This window comes from Hemiscyllium ocellatum, chromosome 26 (genome assembly GCF_020745735.1).
Source record: "Hemiscyllium ocellatum isolate sHemOce1 chromosome 26, sHemOce1.pat.X.cur, whole genome shotgun sequence".
NCBI classification, from domain to species: Eukaryota; Metazoa; Chordata; class Chondrichthyes; order Orectolobiformes; family Hemiscylliidae; genus Hemiscyllium; species Hemiscyllium ocellatum.
In genome coordinates this window covers 35,037,227-35,054,762 of record NC_083426.1, presented here as the reverse complement: position 1 = coordinate 35,054,762, position 17,536 = coordinate 35,037,227, and the positions used below count along the sequence as shown (strand labels likewise).

Here is a 17,536-nt window from a genome sequence, read left to right as displayed (position 1 = left end):
GATGTAGGATTCTTTTGTGACTCATGGTTCAGAATACCTACATCTCTCCACATCTTAGAGTTCTGCCATTTTTAAAAATAATGTAAGTGGTACTCTATCTTTTTATTATTCCTGTCAAAGTGAACAACTTCACATTTTCCATCTACTAGATTTTTGTTGATTCATTCAACTGATCTATATCCATCTACAACTTCCTGGCATTTTCTTCACCACTACTTTCCTTACTATTTCCATGTCATCTGTAAATGTAGCTCATTCATTCCCCTCATCTAAGTCATTGATGTAAATTGTATGAGGACTGTGGCCCCAGCACAGGCCACCATGGGACTCCACTTTTACCTCTCCTCTGGTGGTTTTTGGAGGTGACAGAGGGGGACCAGGAGAGAGGAGATAGAGAATCCAGAGCAGTTTGGTGTGATTAGGATTAATGTAATAGAGGACAAGGCATTACCTGGGTAATGTGATCAGTTGAATCTTAATTGCCATTTAAGGTAGGAAACGCACAGAGTACATTCCAATCAGTTCCATGACCAGTTGGGGGAAACAATGCCCTCAAAAGGCATCATTTAAATTATTTTTCCTCATTCATATAGAGAAAATAGGCCCAGCGTGTGACAATGGGGAGAGGGGGCATAAAGGGGTAGTGGGCTGGTGGTACTCAGGAGGAGAAAGTGTTGGGGAAGTGAGGCATATCCATGGAGTTTTCAACAAGCTCGATTTGGGACGAACTGTAAACGTACAAAGAGCAAACTGAAATAGTTTGCTGTGTGTGGAAAAGATCTCACTTGATCAGGAGCCGATCAAAACAAACAACAATAGCTTGACAAGTATTTGCTCACAGAGGTGACACTCTGGATAAATAAGCAGAAACAGAATCCCAGCAATGTTTAAAATTAGGGCTTTTAAAGAAAAACTTGAAAAAGAAATGTTTTGGCATGACAACTTCAGATAGTGATAACGTCATCTTTAGTGCTGTGTGCAAAGGCGACGAGGCGTTGTCTTTGGCCACAGTTCCGCCTTAAATTGAGTGTTAAAGGCACGGCCAGACTGTAACGGGGTGAGCAGGATTCAGAGCGCTGCGAGATACAGCTATTACGAGCAGGTAAACTTGGGAAGGGGCAAGCGAGAGCTGTTTGCGGTTAAATGTATTGGTGCAGCTCTGTCCGTTTCAGGTGGAGACTGCAGGTGTTTGCATGAATGAGTTGTAGCATAGGCTACTGAGTTTGTTCTGAGCGCTCCCAGCACAAGTTTCTGTGGTAGTCCGGTTCTCCCATAGCTGAAGGATGCTCCTCGCTGAAATTGAGGGGTTTTTCTTTGTTTCCCCAGTGCTGGGTAGTTGGATTGTTGCGTGCAGCACTGTCTGTTTTTAGTCCAGTTTCCATATAAGGTAAAACTCCAGATCCGGAGGTCGAGATGACTCTTATGCAAACCTGTTTCCCCAGAAAGGGAGCAGCCGGAAACTTGGCGGTATGATTATAGTTGGCAGTCCGTAATGAAGTAATCTCATTAAAAGCATGAGTCGAAGTTAATGAGTTTTTAGAATTACAGTCGTAATAAACAAACTGAATAGCTTTTGAGTACTAGCTTTTTAATTTTATTACACACCTAGGATTTAGACGCACTACTTATTTACAAAGTTATTATATTAACAACAGGGTTTTAAAAAGAGCAAAAGCATTAATTGGCGTGTTCATTCGTCTCTTTAAATTGCACTCTGCCCGTTGGAAAGTATTAGAACTCTCCGTGAGATTAAATGGCGGTTTGGAAACTGAAAAAGAGAAGGCTTCTATCAGATCTTGTGCTAGCGTAAATAGATTGGTGAGGGGAGAGAAAAGCTTACTAAGCAGTACGTGTTTTACAAACCTGCGCAAACAAAACAAAAAGCTACTTAAAAAGAATGGGTGGGGCTACTGATGGCTCTAAAAGGAAATCTTATGGAGACAGAGGGCATGGCTAAATGGATCCCCCGCATCTGTCTGCCTGTCTTTATTGTTTCCAGTGTCACAGTGAAAAGGAATGGAATTGTGAACTCTTGTCAGGATAAAAGGATGTATTTGAGTAGCTGGCAGCACTTAAAAGTTACCCAATGCAGATGGAATGCATCCTAGGTGGCTGAAGGAAGTGAGGATGGAGTCTTCAGACAGTCTTTCAGTCCTGCTTGGCACGCGCCTGTATCGAGAGAACCGGGAGTCAAACACTTCAACTCTGCCCCAAATAGAAAAGGGAGTGAAGGGAATAAACTAGTGGTCAGTCAGTCTAACATCAGGAATGAAAAGTCTTGAAATTATTTTCTCTAACATGTTTGTCTTTTCACTTGAAGAATTGCAAGTTAATACAACTGTCCTTTGTTAGTTTGAAGGGAAATTTATCTGGTGAAATGGAGAGGATTAATGAAGGTATGATGCAAGCATAGTTGAGGAATGTGTTTATGCCTTCAGGAGGTATTTAGTAAAGTGTGCAATTCAGGCATGGATTTGGTTAAGAGACTGAATAGTAAGCAACTGTTTCAAACTAGAGGGAAGTATACAGTGATGTGCCGAAAGCTCAGCTTTAAACCTTGGCTTTTTTTTGTATTACCAGGACTGGCATTTAATTTCCAAGTGTGCAAATAAGATAAAACTTAAAGGTTGGCAGTAGATTCTTAGTGAAGTGGACATTTGCCAAGTCAAGTAACTTCAGAAATATGAAGGGAGATGAATGAAGCATAGATTCTTAGGTTGTGAAGACAATTTTTAAATATTGTATTAAATCTATCCTTTGATAAGGAGTGCCTGAGATTAGTGTCCTCAAAATGGATCAGCAGCCTTGCCCCTCTTGGGGTGCAGTCCATTCAGCTTGTGTTTTAAAACAAAAGGACCTGAAAGGCATTAAAGTTGTTCTGCTTCAGACAGTGGTCCATGTTGAGGTGAAACATGGAAACTAAGGTCCTATGTGATAAATTCAACTTTAATTGCCATTTAAGGTAGGAAATGCAGAGTGTACATTCCAATCAGTTCGATGACCAATTGGGGAAACAATACCTTCAAAAGGCATCATTTTTAAAGCTTTTTTTCTCGTTCGTCATATAGCACAGAAACAGTCCTTCGGTCCAACTGATCCATATTAAACATAATCCCAAATGCAATTGCAGAGGCAGCTGCAAAAGTATTGTAGTCCAGTGTTTCCTCTGGAAAAATCATGTCTGGGCACATTTTGTAAGGCAACTTTCTTTCCTGTCAGCCGCTCAGTCTTGGGCTTGGGGATTGAGAACTGGCTTTTTGTATCTACTAAACATGTATGATCATAAGCTTATTTTTACAAATCGTATGCAAAAAAGCATCTTCAGTGACTTGAGTTTTCCTAGCCCTTTTTTAATTGAATATTTCCTTGACCAGCTGCTTGCTCTTCTCTCTTTATTACTGCCTCTCCACCCCCTCACCCCAAAAAGCAAAAACTCCTCCACTGGAAATTTGCTCACTTACACTTCTTTCATAGCCTGCTGGCTGCTCTTCTGATCACAGGGAGGTTCCTTGTTCCTTCCTGCATTTTTTTTGCTGGAAAAGACAGCCTTCCAGTAGTGGGGGGGGGAGAAACTTTGATATTTGCCTATGGTAGGACACTTTACCTAATGCTGCATTGTGTATGCTATCTTCAATAACACAAACTGGCTATTGTGGTCATGAAGAATCCGATGAATGTCTATCTGTTATCGTGAAGTATTGTATGCACACATAATTTGAACCACGTGTTTCCAGTAGAAAGTTACGCTTCAAATGATCCTGGGGTAAGGTGGAGAATGAGAACGGTGTACTCTGGTCAAATCCTACATTGCAGCAATGAAGTAATGAGCATGTCTCAGATATGTGAACCAAGGCATCACCCAACAAAGGTGATATTTCTTTGATTTGTTTACTTTTTTTAAAAAAAAACTCTCAAACATCTTGGACTTAGGATGAATTCATCTAGCTTTTTGGGCTCAGCTTACACATTAGACTCTGCTTTTACAAAGAAAAACAGTGCAAGTTCATTTATAACTTCTCATTTTCCCCGTCCACTCTTAGAATGAATAAGCAGAGAATTTTGGAACAATGGGACTTTCCACTTCTGTACACAATTAGCATGTGTTAGACAGTGACTTGGACAGCAAGTAGCAAATATGTTTGAATACTTCTGTTAGTTTTCAATGTTTTTTTTTAATAAAAATCTATTATAGCCATATGGTAAAGAGTCTTCAGCTCCTAAATTTCAAGAGGATGTTGAACAGAATGTCCATAATGGTTTCTTTCTCTCTTTTTAAGAGGGAGATTGCTGTGTCACTTTTATGCAGAGGAGCACACAGTGACAGATTTGATGAATATTGTCTTTTTTTTCAGTTAGTGCCTCTCAGGAATTGTGCACAAAGACCGTTGGGCTATTGTTCTATCTGCTGTGATCACATTTGCTATCCTTTGAGTTTGGTCACTTTGACTCAACATTTTTGAAAAAGGCTTTAGAAAGTCAAATATAATGGCCATTGCAGTAATTAAATTAATCTTCTCATGGGGCTAGGGAGAAAAACAACTGCTGTCCATTGTAGGTATGGTTCGTGTCTCTCTAGCAATATAAAGACATCTCTCTAAAATGGCAATCTTGAAGCCAAATATACTGTCATGCAGTCTAATTGAACAAAGTTAGTTGTACCCATTCCACCTCAGCTCAGGTGATTGGCATGGGTTTGATGCTTTAAGAACATAATAAAGCAGATATTGACTGCCTGCTAAACCTTCCTGTTATCTCACTTATTTAACGTTTGATAGCAGCAGTGTATACCTTGAATGTTCACTTTTTTTTCCAGGCTGAACTGTCTTATTTATCAACTGATATACAATTCTGCATTTGGGATCTGAATTGCAAGAGATTCTGTCGTTCATAGTTGAAAATCACAAGGTCAAACTTAATTTTTAATTAGGGCCACAATTAGTGTTCTTTATGTGGAATTGTTTTGTCCCGAACATAATGAAATAAATGTTGATTGACTAGAATAACTGCCTTTCTTTCCCCGGTCTATTTGCACCCAACTGGTCATTCTACATCCATGTGTTGTCAGGCTTGACTGATATTATAGTAGAATGCACCCCTGTCCTTTACATGCCTCATAACTTGCATTCAACAAGGTTAGGAACTAGTCATATTACTGTTTCAGGTTAATTTTTTCCTCCAGGGCAGTAGGGTGTAAACCCCTGATTAGGGCTTTTGGCTAACTGTATTGATGTGGAATAGAGTTAAATTCTCAGATTTAAAATAACTCCATAATAAAATTGAGTCAGAACAAAGATAACACTTGTGTATTTTAATGCCCTTCAGTCAGATGTGTATACCCCACAATGTAATGAAGGAGTAGTCAGAAGATATCCCTTACTCAAATCCAGTAAAGAATAACATAGCTGGAACTTGCCTCTAAATTCTTGTAGTAAATTTAAAAGGCATCTCTTGAAAATCACATTGCAGGAATACTGGGCTTGACTGGATTGCACATTTGAGCAATTGAAAGAATACTGGTCTTTTTTCACTTTAAAAATCTGCTTCCTGTATATTCAAAATCTTATATTCAAGTAAAGGCCACTTGCTGCCTCTTCTTGCAGATGGATATATCTTTCCTACAGTGGAAGTTCCAACTTGTGGTGTGAGCAGACAGTGGATTGAATATAGGTGGAGCTGCTTGAAAAATTCTACAGTCTGTAGTATTCCAAGCAGCATGCACATCATTCTAATTTGTCTCGCCCGACTGACTCTGACTCTATTTGCATCTAAATTATAGTGAATTGCTATTCCTTCCATTGTGCAGTTTGAGAGAAACACCACTTGCTGCTGTACAGTTTTAGGCCTGTCCTATTCCTTTTCCTGGAATGAAAAATGTACCCAATAAAGTCAAGCTGCTTGTTTTGTATAACTGATCTTTCATCATGCTGTTTCAAATGGCTGCGTAGATTTGCAGTTTGTTGTAAAATTTGAATGTTGAGCCTGCTTTGCTGGTATATTTTTGATAGCTAACTTTGGTAAAACAAGGAAGTATAACTGCAATAAAACAATCTAAAAATGTTGTAAATTCTGAGGGTGTTACTTGCATGTAGACTTTCCATTTGGTGAAAAATAAATGCTGTTGCCATAATTTTTTGGCTAATTACCTGGCCTATTGATTCCTTACTTGATGTTTTTAAACTACAGCAATATCATAGGTGTAAGCTATGTATCATTGTAACTCTCCTTTCATATGACAGATAAAGGACAAGTTATAGCATAACTGTTATGACTTGGTTCTGTTATACCTCACTAGGGTAGTGCACTGGAATAAAGTCTTAGTATTCCTAGACTATTCATGCAATAAAGATTATATCACAGTACACAGCATCCCCATTTTATTGACACTCCCCTTCACAGAAACCAAGGACTTTTTTTTTATATACAGACAAATATTATTATTCTTTTATTACAAATTAACCACTGGGTCAACTATGAACTGTTGACACTTAACTCCGTTCTAACCTCTCCTCCCAAAACAAAACTCCATAGCATCACTTCCTTTTTGTCTATGTATGGAGGGAGGAGTAAACCAGGAAATTAGTTCAGTGATGTCAGTCTATGCACTTTTGTTTCTATTTCCTTCTGTTCTTTCCCAACTTGATGGGAGATACTGAACAACATTTCATAAATTGTAAATGGGGAATGGCTTATTGCAACTGGAGGGAGCAGATACCTGAGCTCTTAACAGGCATGAAGTGTTATTTTACACCCATCTGCCTTTTTCAGCTGTCCAAAAGCTTCTGCTTGTATCATTCACAACCACAAGCTGTTCAATCCTACAGGAACCAATCAGTGTCAGGCTGATAGCCATTGGCATCCATAACTAGTCAACTTCACAAATCAGTCAGGTAAATTTCACTTCACTTCTGTACATATGCTGATACTAACCCATCTACAAACCGTTTCCTTTTTGATGTGACATCTTCCACCATGTCCCTCCCACACACCAAAAAAAACTTGGTAAGAAATGTAAATTTTACATGCAATGGGTCTTGGTCAATACTTTAACAAGAAATTTAAAGAACAGCAGGTCTTACTTTTTGTAAGTCTTTCTTTCTTTTTTTTTCCCTCTGTTTGTTTGAGCACACCATTTAAATGAAGTGAAATAAAATGGTATGGTCTCTACCACCGTTTTAAGACCTTGGGTGACTTCGGCTAGACAGTTTCAGGAGTAGGTCTTCAAGTGCGAAGACCTTGCATTTTCCTTTGCTTAATAACTTAAGCCCTTTTTTGGTTAACTTCCAGATTTACAGTCAGGCAGGAACACAGGAGACAACTCACTTTAATTTACATTAACAGTCCAGAAATATTATCTAGTGATTTCACTTGAAAATTAAATGAATTCAGCTTATTCAAGCAGTTTTTTTTTTCAACTAAACCTCCACTGACAATGCTGTTGTGCTCCCTGCGCTGTACCTAATACATTAATGATTTTGGTCAGTTTACTAATTGATCAGTGTAGGGATGAAAGGCCAACACATGCATAACATCAAAGACATTGGATTAAAATCAATCTGGCTGGCAAGAACAAGACCTGTTTGGGTCACAGCTCTCCTTTTTCACTTCACCTGAATGTACCTGTCATTGAATCAGCAACACAAAGTCAACCAAAGTATGAGCCAATATCTGATAAATCTATTCCACTTTGATTTTGCCTTAAAAATTTAATATTAAGGGTCTATTGCTCTCTCTCTCTCACTCACTATCTCCCGCCCCTTAGTCAAAGTTGCAAATCACAAAAAAATTCCATCAACTGTCTCTCCCTTCACAAATTTTATCAAATGTTGTGAATCACATACTTTTGTTCACTTCCTCCTTTTGCATGGATCAAAGCATTTGTCATAGAACTATAAAAAATGCTTGCCTGAAGCAAGTTCTGCACAAACTTGATTGCGAGGCTGACTGCATGTTAACTAACCATTGTTTGTTTAATTACTTTACTTTAAATGGATTCTTCCAGCACTTTGAGTAGAAGGGACTTTTAAACATCTTGTTTATTGTCTGTACTTCATAAAAGTTTGGTTTTTGCAGCAAAAACCACTTAATTTATCTTTTACACCACCTTTCTAAACCCTCATCACTAAACTTTCCAGTTACCTATGCTATTGTGAACTGTACTTTTATGTAACTCTTGATCCTAACAGATGACGTAGTGTCTTTGAGTTTGACTGCACTCCAGAAAACCACCACCTTTTTTGCTGATCAGTTTTGCAAATACTTGGAAGAAAGGTGTTGGCTTAGCCACTTTCAGGCTTCTTGCCAAGGATATCTGAATGTCAGCGCAAACTACTGCAGATCCTGGAATCTGTATTGAAAGCAAAAAGAGATGACAGCAGGTCAGGTAGCATCCTTGGGGGTGGGGTGGGGGTGTGGTTTGAGGGAGAGAGCATGCAAGCTAAAGTTTTTAAAACTAATGACTTTTCATCTGAGCCGAAGTGTGGTTAGGGCAGCATTTGTGCGTTAGTTTGGGATGGGGGTAGTGGTTTAGTGTGCTGGTGAAGAAATGGTGTTGGTTCCGATTTTAGTGATCAGAATGGCAGAACAGTAGTGTATCCTGCCAGACTTAAAAGGATGAACAGTCCCACTAGGTGGAGGGAGGGGACTGTGGACGTGATGATCTAACAAGCTGAAAGAAAAGGAAGAATTGGTTCTTCCAGTTGAACTCTATACTAAATCCTTGAACTGGCCATGGACACTTGTTTTGCAGGGGTGACCTACTTCATTCACTTATGAAGTGGTCTTTATTTTGATCTTTTGAATCTTCCACTAGTTCTGTTTTTATTGTGCTGCCTGGAAATGTTGGCAGTTGTTTGGTGCCTTGCACACAAGCTTGCAGGATGAGCAGGCATTTGTCTTTATTGCTAGAAAATAATCTTGCAAATTGTGAGAATTGAAACGATCAGTTTATGCATATTAATGTTAGCAATTTTTGAGCATCAATTAGTAACTCTTTAAGGTTTCAGCTTATCCGTATAAGGAATATACCAATCGTGACTTTCAAGCCCATAAAGTATAGATGAAACAGTGGATTCTCCTTTTTTCCCCATGTGATTAAACTTTTTTTTTAAAAAACTCTTTCCCCACTCTTCCTCTTCTCCCTTCTCCTTTCCCCCGCCCTGTGTCTCTGTGTGACTTGATACTAATTCACTTTCCTCCTTCCTCTGTTTCATTCTCCATCCTCCAATCTCCATAACAGAAAATATCCTGTCTCTTGTTGAATCATTCAGTTCCTGTTTGTTCAGGGTGATTTGGAACACAGATTGAAGTCAAGAAGCTCTATAACAAATTGTATTATACAATATGGTGTATTTGGTAATTTTGGATTGGTTTGTCTGTTTCCATACATTAAATGATAATGTAAAATGTGGCACCTGCAGAGGAAACCACAATTGCACATGTGAGCAGGAACTTGGCAGGTCAAGTACAATGTGGAGTTCTGTTTTATTTGGAATAAAAGCTTTTTGTTTTTGATTCTTTGTACATGAAGTATTGGAATATGCAGGGTCGCTGATCAATTTTTTTTTTTTAAAGTTGTTTTTTTTTAGTTGTTACAAAGCGGTTTGAGATCCAAGTGAGCAAGGTTTATGATGTATTGATTCCTTCCCTGAAAGACTATGGACAGTGATGTCTTTGGGTGTTGAAACTCCACCTCTCTCTGTTTTATAGTGCAGAAGACCACTGTCTATTAGTTATCTGGACTTGAAGATAGTGAATACTCTTGCACACACTCCTTAAATATTTGAACAAAAATCACTTAATGAGAGATATTTGGATGGGTATATGAGTAGGAAGGGGTTGGAGGAATATGGGCCAGGTGCTGGCAGGTGGGACTAGATTGGGTTGGGATACCTGGTCGACGTGGACAGGTTGGACCAAAGGGTCTGTTTCTATGCTGTATATCTCTGACCACTTTTTTTTTAATGCCTCAATTGAACCTGCCTTCATTAAATGTCCAGGTAGTGTACATCAAACCACAGTATGCTGGCAGTTGGGGGTGGGGTTGTTTTGCAGAATGCTTTAATCATTGCCCTCTGATTATTTCAGTTTGGGTCTGAACAAAATCTGTTCCTCCAAACATTATTTTAAAAGTTATCCAATTTTCTCACCAAGGAAAACATTTCTAACTTTTCAGTCCTCCACTAAAATATTTCATCTCCTAGAAGCTTTCTCTCAAACCTCTTATTTTCGTGCCAACATATTCATGTTTTTTTCATAGTGTGCTGCCCAGAACTGTAACTCCAGATGAGGTATAACCAGTGCCCTAATCATTCCTGATGAAGGGCTTGTGCCCGAAACGTCAAACCTCCTGTTCCTTGGATGCTGCCTGACCTGCTGCGCTTTTCCAGCAACACACTTTCAGCCCTATATCAGTTCATCCTATCTCCTATTTTTTGCACTGTAATCTCCTTGCACAGTTTTTTTTTAAACTGCTCTCCACCTATCCTGAACATTTTAATGACTTGTGTACACATAAATAAAGGGCTTACCCTCCAGAACAGTGTTTTTATTGTGTACTGTCTGTGTTCTTTGAAGTCGGTCTGCCTACTCCGAGTTGGCAATGACATGAGAAGGCATATACTTCAGTACAATGTCCCCTCCAGTTCTATACTGCTCCTTCAAAACAAGTCTCCTAAATTTTGTGACTCTAGATTTGAATTTTATTCCCTGCATGCTATGATCTAGGGACTCCATATCAACCCTGGGGAACTCCAGAAACCTTCCACCCGGAGAACTATTAACCATTACTATAACTAACTATAGTTTTCTATCACTTTTAATTTTATACCCATATTGCTACTGTTCTTATTTCATGACCTATTTGTTTCCTCAAGTCTCTATAGACTAATTTAAATTATAAAATTGGGTAAGTTGGGCTGACGGGCCTGTTCCTGCTGTAAGTGACTGCATACCTCATCAGTCTCGTCCTCCTTTTCTCCTCAACCCTTTTTCCCAAAAAAGTACTTCAAAGTTGTCTAACCAACTTTCTGTAAGCATAGTTGTTAAGACACTCATGAATCTGTCTTTTTCCAGGTGACTATTATTTTCACCTCCAAATAATTTTGTTACTAGAAGGTGCTACACCACTTTCTAAAAAGAACATAATGAAAGTTTTTTTTGATTTAAAACATTGCTGCTTATAAGTTTATATGCTTTGCACTTTGTAGTGAGATTTGAATAGATTGGTCCAAAAGGATAAAATGTGATCTAATTGAAATATATCTAAGACTTTTTTTAAAGCTGTGGTAAGTACTGAAAATGTTTCTCCCAAACTGGGGAGTCTAGAGATAAGTTACAACCTCCAGCCAAGAAGTTACCTATCTAGGGACTGAAATGGAAAATATTTTCTGCTCTCAAAAGATGGTAAATCTCTGGTATTCTGTATTCCCATTATCCTACAATATCAAACATACTACTTTTGTTTCTGTTTTTGTTTGAGACAATAATGCTCCATCAAACTTGGTGTTGATAACTCTCGACTGAGAAGCATTGTATCCAGATTCACTAATTATTCCCACTATGTGGCTTTGGCTTAGATCAGCTAACTCTAACCAGGGTTGCCCAGAACCTTATTTTTTTCTCTCTGATCTTTTAAAAGATACATTGAGGTGCATGAGAATTTTGCTCTTCTATTATTTGCAGAAGCAATAAACAAATCATTTAATCTCTTGACAGATTAAAAAGGACAGACAGTAATTCAATAAATGGTCATGTTTTTTTCCTTGTTTGCCACTTAAGCTTCAAACATTTACATCTTGATTATCCAATTAAGACATCAGACTCTTTAAAAATTGCTTGTTCTTTCTTGTAGAATGCCAAACTTGGGTGGTGGAAATAAATGTGGCGTCTGCCAGAAGACTGTGTACTTTGCTGAGGAGGTGCAGTGTGATGGGAGGTACTTTCACAAGTCCTGTTTCCGGTGCAGTAAGTATCTGATAGAATTTAAATTCTTTTATCTGGATACCCGCTCTTTTCAAATGTTAGATTCTTGCAAGATTGACAATTCAAGAAGAATTCCCACTTGAGTTAAGAGCAGGAATAGGCCACTTGACCCCTTAAGCCTGCACTGCCATTTAATAAGACCATGGTTGATTGGACCAGGGAGTTGAAGTTATAGCCGCCTCCTATAAGGTTTTGAGCAGTTATAATCAAGGCCACAAACAGTTGTTTTACTGTCTCCTAATGAAATTTTGCAACAAATCCCAGTGAGGTTTTGAGGATGTGTGGAGTTTGCACAGACAATCACCCGAGGCTAGAATCAAACCTGGGACCCTGGTGCTGTGAGGCAGCAGTGCTAACCACTGAGCCACCATAGATGCTTGATTCCCAGCCCTGATTCATACTGGGATTCACTTTTTTTTTGGGCTTCTGGCTCCTGTCCCAATAATACTTTTCCAATCACTGTTTAGATTATTAACATATCTCTGGAACAGGAGTGACTTGGGCCAGGACCTTCTGTCCCTAAGATGGGAACACAACCATCAACATCAATGTCCTTGTCTCCACTTGCATGCCTGCCAATCATGAGTTGCAGATATTGTAACAGTATTTTAAAACAAAAATACTATAAGAATGGGTCTTCTGCTTCTACCTTTTCAATGTATACCTCAACAAAATCAAACTGTTTCAACTCCAGCATTTCCATGAAAATGCTGATGTGCAGTTTGTATTCCTGCTTCTAACTATTTTAAGTTGCTGAGCAGGGCTGATGTAACAAAGGAAAAGCACACACTGATCAAAAAATTTACCCAGTTCTGTTCTTAGAACGTATCTACTGAGCCTCTCCCACCCTTACCCCTACCCACTATTTGTTTGTACTGCTTGCTATTTAATTAGCTGGAGACAAAAAAAACTGCAGATACTGAAATCCAAGTTAGATAACACAGTAGTTAGACAGCACCAGGAGGTGGAGAAGTCGATGTTTTGAGTAAACCCTTTCTTGGGGTGAGGGGAGTTACAGATAAGATGGTCACCCAAAACCCACCATACATTGAGTATGGCCTGGTTGGCCAATGGGAGGAATGAATCCAGTTGGTGGCTGGAAGGGAGGGGAAGAGGAGCTGGAATAGGAGTTTGGGTGGGGGCGGAAGGTGATTTGAAATTTACAGAACTCTATAGGCTGGTCTGGCAGATGAGGTAGTGTTTCTTCAATTTGCAGTCTGATACACTGTGGGAATGGTGAAGGCAGAGGATGGTCATGTCAGGAAATGGGAAGGGGAACTAAAATAGGCAGTGACTGGGAGGTCAAGTTGGGCCTAGCTGAGATGTTCAGAGAAATGTGCTCTTAGTTTAAGTTCAGTCTTTGTGATAGAGTAGACCCCATTTGGACACTGGATACAATAAACTAGGTTGGAGGAGTGGCAGGCGAACCTCCTTCTTAGCTGGGAGGACTGTTCGAGCCCAGGATAGAAGTGAGAGGAGTCTTGTGCTAGCATGTTTTGCATCTTTTTATGGTTGCCGGGGAAGGTACTAGGCAGTTGGTGGGGAGTATGGCATGGAGCCAGGAGGACAAAAGGAGCAGTCCTTGCAGAAGAGGGTTGGGGAGAGGAAGATGTGCTTGGTGGTGGGGTCTAGTTAGAGTTTGTGCAAGTGTTTCAGGTTGATATGTTGGCTGTGGAGACTGGTGGGTTGGAAGGTGAGGACAAGGGAAGGTGGATCCTGTCTGTTTTAAATTCCCCACCCTAACAGTGATGGTGTTTTTATTTTCCCCCAGCACCCATGATGTGTGGGGGCAGGCTGTCTTTATTACATTTGGAGGTAGGGGTTTATTTTGAAACGCAGTTTAAATCAGTTTAACAATGATCATCCTCTGCCTCCACCACTGCCACAATGAATCAGACCACATATTGGAGGGACACCACCTTATCTGCCTGGGCAGCCTGTAGGCCTCCGCATAAAGTTTGCCAAATTTTTAACTAAAGAATCTATACTTGCTGCCTGTTGGAATGGTTCAGGTGCTGACTTGTTTTTACTATGCTCAATATGTGCATACCATGTTAATTTATCACACCCAAGTGTAGTTCTGGCTGACCGAAATGGTAGATACTACTTAGAATCTGAAGACTATGATAAACTTGTGGGATCCCAAGAGTGTTCAACAACTAAGTTTCAGTCTCTCCATATAGAGACTCCTGCCTATAAACATTGAGCTGGATGAGAAATAATTTGTCCATACTGACGCACAAATCACTTAAACCCATTATTTTTGCTTGGTTAGATGTGAATATGACTCTCTTGACCCAAACTTAAAAAACTGTCCTGATAGTAAAGTCCTTTAGTAAAAACATCTAATGCAGATTAAATATTGAGACAAGAGGACTAGGTTTACTAACAATGCAAAATACTTTCTCCCTTGGATGCCTAACCATAGGTTCTGATAAGTGCCTTCAATTTTGAAGCCTTCATATAGGTTTTGCCAATTTTGTGTCCCAGACTAACAATTGGCATTTAAAAAAAAAACACAAATGCACCCTCTGTAAATGCCATGCATGCTTGAAAAGTAAGCCAAAATATTGGAATGTTTCAATGAGCATAAGCTGGCTGATTTGAATTCCCTTTGTCAACTAGCTTCTTGAAAAGGCTGAGTTATTTGAAAGATGTGCTAATTAAATTAATATAGGCATAAACTCTATTCATCCTATCCTTCAGTAATTTCCTCACTTTAGTAATATTGGGAGCATTGTATGGAATTTTGAGAGCATTGGCTGAATGTAAAATTTTAGTCTTTGCATAGCAGATCAGAATAACCTTGCTGATGCAGTGAGCTTTTTAATCTCCATTAAAACTGCCCTGTTTATCACTGAGTGGGTGGGGAATACACTAACCAACCAGCACACTAGAAAATGGAATTTCAGAAACAGTTTAGCTATTGTGCCAACTTTGACATTTAAACTCTACATGAAGCAAATGAAATGAGACTCTGTATAATCTTTGATTTTTGGAAAAGTAACAACTTGTTTATGCGATTGATCCATGCTTGAAACTCCATTTTAGAGTTTAAATATAAGGGTGCCAATTTAGTTTTCTTATCTTATTTACCACTTCCTCCATATTCTCACTTATAGAGGCTGTATAGACTAAGATATTGGGGCAGAAATTAGGCTGTTCAGCCCATCGCATGTTCTCCACCATTCAATGGCTGAGAAGTTTCTCAACCTCATTCTCCTGCTTTCAAGAACCTATTTGTCTTTAAATGTGCTCTTAAAGATCTGGCCTCCCCAGACTTCTGTGGCAAAGAATTCCATAGATTCATTACTCTCGGCTGAAGTATTTTCTCATTTCCGTTCTTAAATCTTGCTTTTACTCTAAAGCAATGTCCTCAGGTTCTAGTCTCTCCTACCAATGAAAACTCCTTCTCAACATCCACTTTGTCCAGGCCATTTCAGCATTCTGTTCAAGACTTCTTCCCCTCCCCACCCCCCACCTCACCCTTGTACCACTTTGAGTACAGACCCAGAGTAGTCAAACTTTCATGTGTTAAGCTTTTTATTCCTGGAACCATTCTTACGAACCTCCTCTGAACATGCTGTAGGACCAGTATGAACATCCTGAGATATGGGTCCCAAAGCTGCTGATCATGTGATCAATTAGAGGTGGTGGGGGGGGGGGGGGTCCTAATTTACTGCTTTGCTCACTTTGTGAAATGCCTGCAGTTTTATTCTGGTGCTTAAACAAAAATGCATACCTTGCAATTTATATGTAAGAGGGAAGATTTTTGGAGTCTCAAAATTGCACTTTCAATGGTGCATCTGGCTTTGGTCATGTAAATGTTTTTTAAAACAGCTTTCCAAACTTCTACTGCCTTGGCAGAGACTTGTGGTTTATAGCCAAAACAAATTTGCACTTCAAGCTCTGAACCATAACATTTTTTTCAATGAATTGCTAACTATCTTTTTTAATCATGAAGGTTCCTTTTTTTAGGTTTGCCTGAAAATAAATCTGAACTTTTTTTAGTGTCTGGTTTCAAAGTGTCAGTCACAGGAGCCAGGAAATGTGATAGTTAATTCTAATAGATTAGAATTTGTGCTAATTTGCATTTCTCAATTTAGGGGATTAAGCTGCATGCCCATGATAAATGGGTTTTAACTTCTACTGTTATAAAGGTGTAAGACCATAAGACATAGGGGTGGAAGTAAGGCCATTCAACCCATCGAGTCTACTCCACTGTTCAATCATGGCCAATGGGCATTTCAACTCCACTTACCTGCATTCTCCCCGTAGCCCTTAATTCCTCGAGACATCAAGAATCTATCAATCTTTGCCTTGAAGACATTTAGCGTCCCAGCCTCCACTACACTCTGCGGCAATGAATTCCACAGGCCCACCACTCTCTGCCTGAAGAAATGTCTCCGCATTTCTGTTCTGAATTTATCCCCTCTAATTCTCAAGCTGTGTGCATGGGTCCTAGCCTCCTCACCTAACGGAAACAATTTCCTAGCGTCCACCCTTTCCAAGACATGTATTATCTTGTATATTTCTATTAAATCTCCGCTTAATCTTCTAAACTCCAATGAATACAATCCCAGGATCCTCAGCTGTTCCTCGTATGTTAGACCAACCATTCCAGGGATTATCCATGAGAATCTCGGCTGGACACGCTCCAGTGCCTGTATGTCCTTCCTGAGGTGTAGGGACCAAAACTGGACACAGTACTCCAAATGGGGCCTAACCGGAGCTTTATAAAGTCTCAGCACAACGGTGCTTTTATATTCCAACCCTCTTGATATAAGTGACAACATTGCATTCACTTTCTTCATCACGAACTCAACCTGCATGTTTACCTTTAGAGAATCCTCGACTAGCACTCCCAGATCCCTTTGTATTTTGGCTTTTCGAATTTTCTCACTGTTAGAAAGTAGTCTATGCTGTTATTCTTTTTTTCCAAAGTGCAAGACTCCTTACGTTGAATTCCATCAGCCATTTCCTGGACCACTCTTTCAAACTGTCCAGATCATTCTGCAGCCTCCCCACTTCCTCAGTACTACCTGCCTGTCCACCTAACTTCGTATCATCGGCAAACTTCGCTGGAATGCCCCCAGTCCCTTCATCCAGATCACTAATATATAACGTGAACAGCTGCGGCCCCAATACTGAACCCTGCGGGACACCGCTTGTCACCGGCTGCCATTCTGAAAAAGAACCTATTATCCCAACTCTCTGCCTTCTATCAGACAGGCAATTCTCAATCCATACCAGTAGCTCACCTCGAACACCATGGGCCCTCACCTTGCTCAGCAGCCTCCCGTGTGGCACCTTATCAAAGGCCTTTTGGAAGTCTAGATAGACCGCATCCACTGGGTTTCCCTGGTCTAACCTACTTGTCACCTCTTCAAAGAATTCCAACAGGTTTGTCAGACACGACCTCCCTTTACTAAATCCATGTTGATTTGTTCTAATCAGACTCTGCTCTTCCTAGAAATTAGAAATCTCATCCTTAATGATGGATTCTAGAATTTTACCAACAACTGAGGTTAGGCTAATTGGCCTATAATTTTCCATC

At 39.6% G+C, this 17,536-nt stretch overlaps 1 protein-coding gene across 2 annotated transcripts in view; it reads left to right on the top strand.

Moving 5' to 3' along the window:
* Positions 1–997: 997 nt before the first annotated feature.
* csrp1a (cysteine and glycine-rich protein 1a) overlaps positions 998–17,536 on the top strand; it is a 33,386-nt gene continuing 16,847 nt past the window's right edge. For both annotated transcript variants that reach the window (XM_060845492.1, XM_060845493.1), the window contains exons 1-2: positions 998–1,102; positions 11,849–11,961. In XM_060845492.1, coding sequence (XP_060701475.1) covers positions 11,850–11,961 — 112 coding nt within the window. In that variant the 5' untranslated portion in view covers positions 998–1,102; position 11,849. The remainder of the gene's footprint in view (positions 1,103–11,848; positions 11,962–17,536) is intronic.